The 12476-nt window shown below is 49.4% G+C and overlaps 1 protein-coding gene across 2 annotated transcripts in view; it reads right to left on the bottom strand.

Annotated features, from left to right (window-relative positions):
* The window catches only part of LOC141738587 (mitogen-activated protein kinase kinase kinase 3-like), an 85597-nt gene that overhangs the window by 3992 nt on the left and 69129 nt on the right, over positions 1 to 12476 (bottom strand). For both annotated transcript variants that reach the window (XM_074574012.1, XM_074574011.1), the window contains exons 9-16: positions 10729 to 10802; positions 8589 to 8656; positions 6550 to 6642; positions 5349 to 5543; positions 4330 to 4478; positions 3628 to 3759; positions 762 to 891; positions 5 to 182 (exon numbers count right to left, since the gene is read on the bottom strand). In XM_074574012.1, coding sequence (XP_074430113.1) covers positions 5 to 182; positions 762 to 891; positions 3628 to 3759; positions 4330 to 4478; positions 5349 to 5543; positions 6550 to 6642; positions 8589 to 8656; positions 10729 to 10802 — 1019 coding nt within the window. The remainder of the gene's footprint in view (positions 1 to 4; positions 183 to 761; positions 892 to 3627; positions 3760 to 4329; positions 4479 to 5348; positions 5544 to 6549; positions 6643 to 8588; positions 8657 to 10728; positions 10803 to 12476) is intronic.

Consider the following 12476-nt stretch of genomic DNA (forward strand, 5'->3'; position numbering starts at 1 on the left):
TTACCACACGTCAGCTTTCCTTCCGTAGCCTTCTCCACTGATAACCTCTGGGCTCATCCAGTATGGCGTTCCCGTGACAGATTTAATCCCAGTCCCAGACATGCAGATGGTCTGGATGCGTTTGCTGGCCCCAAAATCTCCAAGTTTCACATTTCCAGCAGAATCTCTCAAAATATTGGCACCTAGGGGTGAAAAGACAAAAAAACAAACCCCCAAGAGATGAAGCAGCAACCTGAGTTGAAGCGGGTACAGTGAGGAGAGCAGGGAGGGCAAAGGCAAAGAGCTGGACATGAGGGAGCTTTGGGGGGCTGGACTCAGCATTACGCAACCCCCCCCTTCTCCTCAGGCAGCTGCTCTCCAAGGGGGTTGGCTCCCATCAGCTCTCCCGGACAGTCTCAGTCAGCAGATTTCCCAGAAGTGAGCAGTGAGTGGGAGACAACAGATCATCCTCCCCACACATGGGCAGCAGAAGACCCTCAGATCCCTCTGGTCACCAGGGCCTCAATTCTTGGGTACGTTACACCAGGTTTTCAGATGTGTAAGGGCAGCTAACAATAATCCCTTTCAAGAACACCAAATCTGGGCTTCCCAAGCAGGAGGACAGCACAAGATTTTTGGTTTCAAGTGCTTGTTCAGGATTCTCATGGTTCAAGTTGGTGAATACCAGCACTATGTTTTGCATAATAATTTATTTTGGGGTGGGGGAGATCGGGTTGAACAAATCCAAGCAAGCAAGAGGCCTCTCTGTATTATCTACTGACCTTTAATGTCCCGGTGGACAATCATATTGCTGTGTAAGTAGAAGACTCCCTGCAGGATCTGCCTGGTGTACTTCCGTGTGACGTTCTCGGTCAGAGCACCGTAAGCTTTTAGCTGGTCCTTTATTGAGCCCTGTTGCAAAGAAACAACACACACCAGCTGTAATGACCAGCAGAACCCAACGCACCACATCGCAGTGACTTTTTAAACTTTCCCGACCACTCCCATCTCAAAAAAAGCCACTTTACCCTAGAAACAGGAAGATAAAAATCCACTAAGTGCTGAACGGAGCACAGGCTTGTCCTCAAAGTCCCAGATGCCAGTGGAGAAAGAGGTCTCTGGTGCACATCAGTGCTACCTTCTGCCAACACTGCAGATCTTTTTCCCCCTCTAGTGGCTGGACATCCCCAATAGCCCATGGAGAAGGACCAGATTGATGAGGAGTTACAACTCAACTGAGAGGATCAGCTCAACTAGTTCTTCAGGGCCAACCTGATGAGTCAGTCTTCTCTGAAGCCTCCCCACCCCCCAACTTGTCACAGCAAGGACTACCCACTGCTATGAGGCAGACAGACTCTGAGGGACATGATCAGCCCCACATGGGACTGCTTCAACAAGACCCAAGTTAGACAATTTGCAAGTACCCAGCCTTGAATTTCTGACCCAGGCACGCCGGTTCCTACTGGTTTGATTTTACTGATTGAAGAGGGAAGGAATCAGGGGTGCAGACATCTACCATCTGCAAGATGTTCACCCCCTTGGTTTTAGCTGCATTTTCTGTCGACTTGGAAACAGATGTCCCTCACTATGCCGGAGCTGGGTTTTAGCAGGGATGAACCAGAGGCAGATTTGGGGTTCAACCAGAGAGGTCGCACCCAGATCTACCTCCAGCATCCAGGTTGGCTGAAGAGCAGGAGGGGACACTCATCCTGTTTCTGCTTGTCCTGCAGCTCCGGAGTTGATCCAAGACTGCCACAGGCCTTGTGTTCAGGGAACAGTGAGCTGCTGCGCTCCAAGTCAGTCACTCAAACTGCATCAGCTTTTCCACAGCCATCCACCTCTGCTGTTGCTCTGCCCAACTACTGTTTTGGCCTTCTTTTGAGGCTGGTGGTGATCCTGTGGATGGGCCTCTCTTTTCCCTTTCACAGTGCTGCTGAAGTAACCCAAGATGCTCTGAAATTAGCCCCCCAAACAACTTGTATGCAGGGTATGTTCCCTCACCCACAACCCAAACAAGCTTTCTTATCCTGGCCTCCCTCACCCTGATGGAGGGACATCAAACAGGAAGGGGAAATGGGGTCTTCAAGGCTGTGGTCAAATAGGCCATTCTGTTTTCCAAGCATAAATTCAAAAAAAATTGTTTATGGTCAGGGAAGGACAGAAAATACAGTCAGCTATTTAATGGGGGCAATCATAAGAATGCCAGACTAATGGTGGACCCAAGGTTGGCCCCATGAAGACTTTGCCAAGTTGGCTGTGTTAAGTCACAAGCTTGTCCAGGCCTAGCATTGCAAAGCTGCTGTCCTGCAAGGTTTGGGAACTCAATCACTTCCACTGGCCTTGGAAACTAAAGCCCTGAGCTGCTTTTGTGAAATGAGCCGTTGCTGCAGCACGAAAGTCAATCTGTATTTGGTCAGAGCTCTGGTTTATCATTAAAAAAACAAACATTCAACTTCCAGCCCTGCTGGACACTGCCCCAGCATCAAATGTTGGTTTCCTGGCCGCTAACAAACATCGGCACGCTGCAGAATAAGTGGCAAAGGGACCGGTGAAGCTCCCGGGGTTCACTCCTCTGGGTCCGTGCCTCGTGGCAAGGCCTGGAAGTGAGACGCCTGCCCGCAGGGACAGAGGGAGGATAGGGCTTTGAAGGGACTCAAACACGTGGAAGTCCACCTGATTATTCACGTGCAAGATGTGTTAGGAGAGCTTCTAGCACGTTTACTAATGACCAAAATTATTTGCAACCAGATGACTTAATAGTCCCTTCTGACCTTACAAATCTCTGTATAAACAAGGGTTTATTCTCCCACACTCTGGGGACTGAATCCAGCTGGACAGGCGGGACTTAGGAGAACAGATCCTCTCCAGCAATGTAAATAGTGTTATGCTGGTTTATACCAGCCCATGACTTTGTCTGGATGGCTGAGGTAACTCACATGCTCACAAACGGAAAAAAAGATGTTCAACTAATCTGCGTGCATTCTCCAGCCCCTGCTTAGACACCCTCAAAGCTTCCTGATCTTCTTTTTCCCCTAGGTGGAAATCATCCTATCCCCGTATCATCATTCCCTAGGCAGAATCATCCTGTATCAGCAAAGTCACAAATTGAAGCCACTCCTGCATGAGAGGATAACGCTACCAACGAAAAGCTCTGTCCTGAACAGAAGACGACTTTCAAGTGAGTAACACTGTTTTCAATACACACGTGCTGAAAGCCGTAAATAATTGGTGACAGCTGTGGGTGGACAGTTGTACTATTAGCTTTTCCTGCAGGGATTTGCAATAAATACTTAAGGATGGGCTCAGGCCACAGTGTTTGGAGCCAGATCTGGATCGTGTCCCATGTTCACCAAGTTCAGATTCCAGAATGGGAACACACCCTGCTCCAGGACTCAAACCTAAAACCTGCCTTCAAGGCTCTTGATTTCACCCACTGCATGTTGAGGGGCGTCACCATGACACCTGACTCGCAACCGAAGCTTTCCCAAGCCATACGGATGCTGAGATCCACTGTTTTGGTTTGGCTTATCAGAGATAGAGCAGCTCAACTGTAGAGTTTAACGCCAGATCCAAATTTCACCAAGCTCCAGGGCAGTCTAAATCTGTCCTCTGTCAGTCAGGACAATCTTTAGCAGGAACCGCGCTTACCCCTGGCATGTATTCAACAAAGATAGACAGTTTCTTCTCCTCAGGATCCCGCAAGCACCCGTAGTACTGCACTATCCTGTCGTGACGGAGAGTCTTCAACAGCTGAATCTCACATTCCAAGGCATTCACCTCCTGTAATAAAACAGCCACACTTCGTGACAAAAGGGAATGGTTACTTTGGGAAGATTATCCAAATACTGCTTGAGGCCGAGCGCTCTTTTCATAGTGCCCGTGAAGCTGCCCGCGAGGGCATCAGGCTCAGAAATGAAGAGCGTTGCCCTAAGGTAAGGGGAAAGACAGACGGGATACACGAGGGCTTGGCTTTGAGACAGGTTTGCTTATTTACTCGTGCTCAGGGAGTTTTTCAGAAAGGCGTGAACGAAGACACCAGCGAAGCTAATGCTGCGCCCAGAGCAGGAATGTTGCAAGAAGGTGCAAGTGAACGGTGCAAGAAGGCTGAAACTAAGGAAGAGACAGACCTTCAAGAGACAATACCCAAGACGGAGTGGGCCAACATGACTAATGAACTGGGAGGTAGAGAGGTCACCAGAGCATGGCCACAAGCCATTGGGGACCACTCCGAAGAGGGCAAACACGCACTGCCTCCCATCAGGGACACAGACCCCTCTGCCATTCTGCCCTCAGCCTCCAGCCCACAGTCCCACAACATGCTGCAGAACGCTGTCCTGCCCTCATACTCACTTTACTCGTCTCTTGACTGTCGGGGTCGAAAGGCACCTGCTTCACCGACAGCTCCCGGCCAGTGTCAGCATCGTAGCAGAGATAGACTTCCCCAAAAGCTCCTCTTCCAAGCAGCTTCCCCAGCCTCCAGTTCACAGGTGCCTGCAGGGCTACGGGAGAGAGGAGAGGGTTGAGAGAAGAGCACAGCAGGGAGACTTCGGCATGAGGGTCCATCTGCCCCTACAGACTGCAGATCATGCTCGCAATGTGCTCACCAGGGCAGGCAGTGAGCCACCCTCTCCCAGGGGCACCACAACAAACCAGTTTTAATTGTACTAGTGCTACTGGTATGGGGGGGGGGGAGGGGATGTCTCTCAGTCTGCATTAGTATTAAGCAGAAACAGGTCCCAGAAAAGTCACATTTCTTTAGGAGTCCTTCCTCCAAAAGCTGCTTTCTTAGCGAATGTTTCTCTCCTCTGCTATAGGAGTGGTTGGCAGGATGCAGCATGGCTGAGCAGCAACCCAGATAGGGACCAGCAAAGAGTTTTATCTCACTGGTCATTCCCAGGTTGTTATCCACCACCGAACAGGCCCAGAAGGCACCGATCTCTATAGCACGGGCAGTCATGCAATACCAGAGCAGCCTGCAACACCGTCTTTGGGTGCTGGGATGATAGCAATGTAAGCCAAGGATGCATTTGCTCCCACATCCCAAGTCTCCTGGAAGCTTCTGTTGCGTGAGCACACTGACAGCCCAACACACAAACAATTTTCTGCAACTCAGCACGTGATGAACACCAGTTGACCCCAGGCACGCTCTCAACTCAAGGCCAAGGTAAGAGACAGCGTGTTGTACTAAGTCTTCCTCATTGAGACATAAAGTGGCGCAGTCTGCTCCGTGCTGGGGATGGAATCAGGGTGCATTCACACACGGCTAGCTTAGCTGATGGCCAGTAACTCAGCAGATGATGGTAACTCAATTTTGTGCCGAGACCTAGATGTACTGAGACCTCAGACACCAGCGGCTTTGATTCACTTACAGTTCCTAGCTTTCGTAGGGGAGGTGCTGAAGACCTGCAGGCTTTTTTCACAATTGTTCCACCATTTGGGCCTGTACTCGTTGTACTGCAAGGTGCTGAGCTTGCTGTCCCCGTTAAAGCTCTTGGTTCGGCTAGAAGGGACAAGCTGAAACAGGTTCTCCTGTGGGAAGTAACTCCTGGGGAAAGTCCTCCGGCCTGTAGGAGAAAAGGGGAAGAGTTACAGCAAGAACACACACACCGGCTTAGATCTACCTATCACCACCTTCTCACGTCGCTGCCCAGAGCCAGTGATGCACCTCTTTAAATTAAACAAAAGAAGTTTAATGAAACTGAAGCAAAGCCTTGTGAACATTTTTAATTCAATTTAAGAGTTGTTAACAGCAGGCATTACATCTAATGCAGAATGTTTCCAACGATTTAATTACATTAGGGTTTTTTGCTAGTTATTAATCACAATTAAACTCTGAACAGGCTGGGATTTACACTGCAAATTAGCCTTGGCATCCCCTAAGACCACAATACAAATGACCACACAAGCAGTGCCACATCTCATGATAACTGCTTGCACAAGGGTGGCGTCAGTGAGAGATTAAATTCATTCTGAAAGGCTCAATATGCTGTCTGCATGTCCTCCGTATTTTTTTTTCTTCCAAGGGAATTTGATTCTTACTCAGTTTTGCCTCCCACCACTTACAGTCTGACACAGCGAAAGAAGGAGCAGCAACGAGGTGACGGAGTGGTCCCCAAAGCTTAAAGCTCACCAGCTTAAAACAGAGACATGAACAGATACTGCTACCCCGAAATTGCTCAGAGACTTCGTACAGCTCTGTGAGAAACCTGCTGTAAAGGCCATAAACCAGCATCCTCAAAAGCAAGCTATTTAGGGGAACAGGTTGATATCGCCAGGGATAAGAAATGCTGCCCGTCCATGTGGCGAAGTTAAAACAGTAGGCATAAGGAGAAGAGGAGCTGAGCACTGACTTTCACACATCCTGGAGATCCTCAGCGCTTCCCAAGAGCAGACCTGCAAGGTCTCACAGAGGATGCTCTTCAGAATACGCAAGTGAATCCCAAATTACTTGATTCTTCTCCTTTTATTAGAAAATTCTCCTTCCCAAGTCTTCCAGTCCTAAGCACTGTCACAAACCACCAAGATCCCAGACCACGCACCTCCCTCCCAGACCCTCCATCATTTCCTTACCATCACTGTAGTCCTTGCGACTTTGGGAGAGGTGGTACTGCCTTGGGAAGGTCCCACCTTTCCCAAATCTCTCGCAGAATGGGATGTCGAAATCTGACAGGAAGGAAGAAGAAAGGCATTTCTGAGTTCAGCTCAGTATCAAGCGCCCAGAGCATTTCTTATAGGAAAGCATTCTGGTCTTCACGTCTTCACAGGCAAGAACGAGGTAACAAACTGTTCATTTACAAAACCAGACACCCCCCAAGGCTCATCCTGAAACCTGTCCGGAGTCACACGCTCCTTAGTGGAAAGGAGGGTTACGCACAGCGGTCTTGGTCCCCCCTAAAGCAAACAGAGGTTTAACCACTGACTTTATGGACCCTGGCCCTCACTGTTCAAATACAAGTCAGGGGATTAACATCGACAATGCCTGGTTTCCAAAACAGAGCACTAAACACCTTATTTGCACGTGGAAAAATGTAAAAATTAGTGTGGAAACAGAACTGCTGGGGCAGGGTCAAGCCTAGATCCATCTACTCCAACACTCTGCTCTGATAACAGCTATTTCCAGGGAAATACAAAAACCCGGCACTTGGCTAACACCGGACAATCCCTCCCCTCCTTCTCAGATGCGACTCCTGACCTCTGAAAGCCAGAGACCAATTTATACCCCCAGAGCTCCAAACTTGTATATTTACTTTGATTAAATGCTAGAAAGATAGAATATACAGAAGGGATTAAAGATCATCAGAGTTTAGATTAGATAGAGATTATGAGACTGATGGATGGACGTGCAAGATAAGGACTTTTTTCTTTAATAAAAAAACGCAGCACAGGAAGCCATTGCTGGTAGCACTGAATAACTTGAGATTAAAATATCTGTCATTTCCCCCCCCATCTTTCACCTCCTGTTTTTCCTCCCTCCAACTCTAATGACACAGTCCATTCTGATTGTTTGTTTGTCTTAGCCTGGGGCCAGCAGCCGTTCCTTGGAGACCATTCCTGGCCTGGGCCGTGCTGCAGCATGATTTCCCCATTACAGCAGCGTGCAGGAGGAACGCATAATGGCTGAAATATGGTCAGCAAGAAAAGCAACAGGGACAGGTCAAAAGGTTCTCAGCGAGCCACGTGTGAGCGACGATGCCGAGTGGTGTCTCAAAGCAGAACACCTCCCCTACCTCTAGGGATGTATTAAAACCTTCAGCAACGTGGACTGACTGCAGCTTCACCTCTACGGTTCAATCTAGAAACCCTGCCTCGGGCCAGAACCGAGTTATCGTGCCACAGGCGGCCTGCCATTTGTTCATTTTTAATAGTGAAAGTCATTACAACATTACAGAGTTTCCATGACTTAACCAGCTGGATGTTTATAAGTGATTAAGCAGTAACCTACGATCCTTGCAAGTTACCAATGCACTGTCTCTAACAGCATTTGCGGTACGACGGATTATTATTAATGCAAGTGGAAGAGGGATAATTCCCTAGAAAGTTTAGGACTCGGGTTTTGCTATGCACGAACTCAGGATCCTGAAAGTGCAACTCACAGGAACTAACAGAAAGAAAAGGTGATGCCACAAGGCTGTTTCCGCATTCTCGGCATCTTAGAGTTGCCTCTAAATACAAGAGCAAGACGCCCCCCCTCAGCACCATCTTCCAACACACAGCTCGTATCTGATCCTTCAACAGCTTTATTTGCTTTAATCCATTTACTTCAGGGCCTTTGCTACCCCAGTGTGCACTGTTGTTGCTGTAAACGGATTCCCAAACCGGCCCCAAAGGTTCTTCAGTGCTACCACTACTGCTGCAGAGCCAAGAAAGGTTAATGATGACCCGAGCAGCCCTGCCTGCGTTTGATGCTCTGGGTCTTTTGATTTTAGAGCACACTTGTGTGTGATCATTGCAGGGTCATTTTTGAAGTGTAACCTAAGCAGTGGAGCTGGTTTGCTTGATTGTTTTAATTACTTTTCATGCAGTGCTGTCTCTCTAATAGCCTTTATCCAGTCTCTTTACTACATGCTTTTTATACTTTTAAGCAAATACAAACCTCCAAGAGTGCTTACCCATGCAATCAAGACTGTCTTTGGGATGGCTCTTCCTTCCAGGAACAGGGGTTTGGGTAAAGGGAGGGCTGCAAAGGGATGGAGGAAAAAAAAAAAAAAAGAAAAAAAAAGATACACACTTTATTATATCAGAAAGGCTGTGGAATGAATTAGAAAGTGATTACACGCAGAAAGGACAGGCACACAAGATGCACTGATCAGCCCAGTCTACCCAACTGAGCTCCCATCCTCAACCTGCACAAGAACAAAGACTGTTTTTTTGCTGGGTCACAGCTTGTTCCTGCAGCAAACAAAAGGGATGCCACAGGAAAGAAACACAGTCACCAGGCTGAAACGAAGCAGCCGAAGACCACACCACCTATGCACACGACGGCACAGAAGGAGGGCTGCAGATTTCTCTTCCCTTAACGTCAGGCGTTGAACCACACAACTCTGCTTTCTGTGAACGTTGCTTAGTTGTCACGGATGAACACAGTGAAGTCCTTCAGTCATGCTTGACTCATGCGGGTCTCCCCTTCTCTGCAACATCGCCCCCCGCCTTCCTCACGCAGGAGGGTCCATACCACCACCGGGCACACACACCCTCCCAGGAGACCAGGAGGGAGAGAGCGAGCTTGGTGCTTCAAGTCTCAAGGTCTTTAAACGACACTGAGAAGATGATAAAGCACTGCAAGGGGATCTCAGCCACCCTAATTTCACCCTTGTCTCTGTAAGGGCCAACAGGGTGATCTGGACAGGTTGCTTTTCCACTCTCCCTTTTAACAAAATGTGCATAGTAGTAGGAAACCGCTTTGTAAAGTGCTCCGAAATCTACTCACGTCAAAGCTGGTCACAACAGGTTTGCTACAGTGAAGAGCAATTTGTCATGTTATTTCTTAGCATCAGACTGGTCACCATGCCTGGTGACTAGCTCTGCCCTCTTGAGGCTAATGCCATCTCCAGCAATTGGTTACAAGGGCTCAGCTATGGCTTTGCAGGAATAGGCATACTTACTCATTCTGCCTTTGAAGAACATAACCCTCCTCATGCCCTTTTCCAGCTCCTAGACCCTATGACCGAATACAGCTGCCTGCTTCTTTGTATGTGAAACCAAGCCATGTTACCCTCTCACAAATATTCCTAACGCTCTTCTCTTGGTTCACAATAAGGCGTTAGAACCAGGCTGTGCTCTTTCTGTCGTTCTTCCTAGCAAAGTCTACGCAAAAGCGAAGCCGGGGCATAGAGGCTGGGAGCGCAAGGAATCCAGCTCCAATACAGCCGTAACAATGAATAAATACATCACAGGAAATTATTAAAAGCCACAAAAAGGAAACAGACCTTGATGCTGAGACAGACCCAAAGCATGCAGAGCTGGAAACCCGAAGCATGCCACACAATCAAATCAGCACAACGCAGACCTGCCGGAATGCAGCCTTATGCTGTACAGCAAAAGCAATGGCGGTGGAGGGGGGGGTGGGGAAGAAAGTCTTTGATGCAGATGGAAAAAAGTATATATTGCTTCCCGAAAGGACACTGTGTCTTATACACAGCCTACCGTGCACAGCAGCAGACGTACAGTTGCTGTGCACGTGTGAGCTTGGACCAACCGGCCGCACCAACTATTGAACTGCAGCCTGTGTTAGTACAACATGTCCTAGTTGCTTCCTGCTGAGAAGCTAAACTTAGTTGCTGCTCGTCTGGTGTCCTCAGCACCTTGACTGACACGTCTGTGGCTGCTGGCAGTGCACAGGGGTTGCCGAATTTCCAAGCGGTCAATGGAGAGCAGACAGCAGGCCGGAGTAGGAGGAGGCATGGAGAGGCTAAAGAAGTATTGACCCGGTGACTACAGAAAGCCAGAGGGTAGGAGAGGGATCTGGCCGAAGCAGAAAACCTGGGCACACAACAGCCTGTCCCCCAGGCTGTCCGCAGATCCCCGGCTACTTTTGTCCAGCTCAGATTATGGCAATTCAAATCATACCATTGCACAGATGCCTGTGATATGATCTGCTTTGCAGCATTCAAGATAAATTTGTTTTGCTCAGGTGCATCCTCATCCCAACGGCAACCTCGGCCTCAGGGAATGCCACTGACCCCGCTCCTCTCCCGCCACGGAGCGGAGGCTGCGTTTCAGCTTGTGAACGCGGTGACGCTCACGACTCACCTGTCCACAGATCTGTCCAGTGACTGGCAGCTCCCAGACAGCGACTCGTCGGGGCTGATGAAAGCTTCAAGCATCTGGCAGCGAAAGAAAAGGGGAAAAACAATAAAACCATGCACTGTAGCTCTTCAAGCTCCAGTCCCGGCAGACCTCTGCAGGGTCAACAAAGCTCCACCGAAGCTGGCTGACTTACACCAGCCGATGCCAGCCCCAGTAGAGAAGAGACCCGATCTAACTAAAGCCCTCCTCCCAGTGGAAATACATTTATGATGCCCTCTCTGGATTATTGTTCTTTCCAACTTCTATTTGCTAGCAGGGAAACCAAAGCGAAGATAATTAGCACTTCGACGTTCAAACCACGCCGAGAAGTCAATGAGATTCAAAGTGCTCAAAATATTGGGGGGGGGGGGGGGGGGGGGGGAGAAAAAAAATAGTATCAGGCCACAAATGATGTGTCCAAAGCCGAGTGGATATTGTGTGCTGCAGCCAGGATCGCAGCCCTGGACTCCTGACTTCCCCAAGCTGCCCTGCCACACAAGACCAGCCTTCCTCTCCAGTGATAAGCGAAGCATCATCAGGGCTTTTGGCTGGAGGAACTGGCTTGGCTCTCACTAGCTCAGTGAGTCAAAAGCTGCATTTGTGTTGCTTCCTGGATGAGACATTGTGCTGGACGGGGTTATTTATAGCTGGTTAGTAACAATAGAGGGTTTGTATTGAGTGGCAAACCTAGGGGCTATGCGCACTACTCTGTGGAGCGAACTTGCTCAGGGCCACGCTGTGTTGTGGTCATACGATGCTTCCTCCTGGCTGCAGACCCACCGTGGACACTTGCTAACCCCTGCTCCACAGCCAGCCCCAAGCCCAGCTCGTTCCCTGGAAACCTGAGCAAGGAGGGTTAAACACCACATGGAGTCCCTCTTTGCTGGCTCCCAGACCCACGTCGCTCCTCCTTCCCCATGTCCGGGAACAGCCTCCCCTTTCCATGTGCTGTTCCTGTGTTAGACCTCCTCAGCCGGTTGTCATAACAGCTCGCATTGTTTTGGCAGGACGGTCCCAATTGGAAAGTCGGATTTTTCTCCGCTTCCCAGTTTTTACCCCAAAGCCTCATCCATCGAAGTACACCAGCCAAAGAAGAACAAGACCTCTGCTAGACGCCACTCCCCACCTCTGCCAGCCATGCCAGGCCCCTCCCAGCAGTTAAAATAACACTGAAACGGATTCATTTCTCAAAAGCATAGAATTGGGAATCCAGGCAGGCTCCACACTCAACCTCTGCTCATCTGCCAAGCTGGTCTCAAGGCAAAGACTGCAGTTACATCACAGGCTTGCACAGGGGCATTCCCCGGAAGGCAGCAAGCACCAGCCTGTAGTTGGTTTTCCACAAGGCACATGTGGAAGCTGCCGCACGAGGACATGCTGAGGGCAAAGCCCAAACGCATGGCTGCTCAATCCCCAAAACCCTGTTTTCCTGCATGTAACTCACCAGGGAAAGGCAGCAGGCCACCCGCAGCGCGATGCTGGGGAATAGTGAGGAGGAGAGCATCTGGGAACCTTCCTAAGGAGCAGGGTCAGAGCTCAGCTAGCGCTAACGGAGCTCCGTTAACAGCCAGTGGAGCTGCGCTGATTTGCACCCCAGAGGGGCTTCATGCGGACCCTCCCCCTGCACGCACACACAATTTGTCTTAATCCTACCAAACGTGTTTGGAAGCCATGTGAAAACAATAGAAAGCCAACTTTTGGCTGCAAAGAGC

Source organism: Larus michahellis, chromosome 2 (genome assembly GCF_964199755.1).
Source record: "Larus michahellis chromosome 2, bLarMic1.1, whole genome shotgun sequence".
Classification (NCBI taxonomy): Eukaryota; Metazoa; Chordata; class Aves; order Charadriiformes; family Laridae; genus Larus; species Larus michahellis.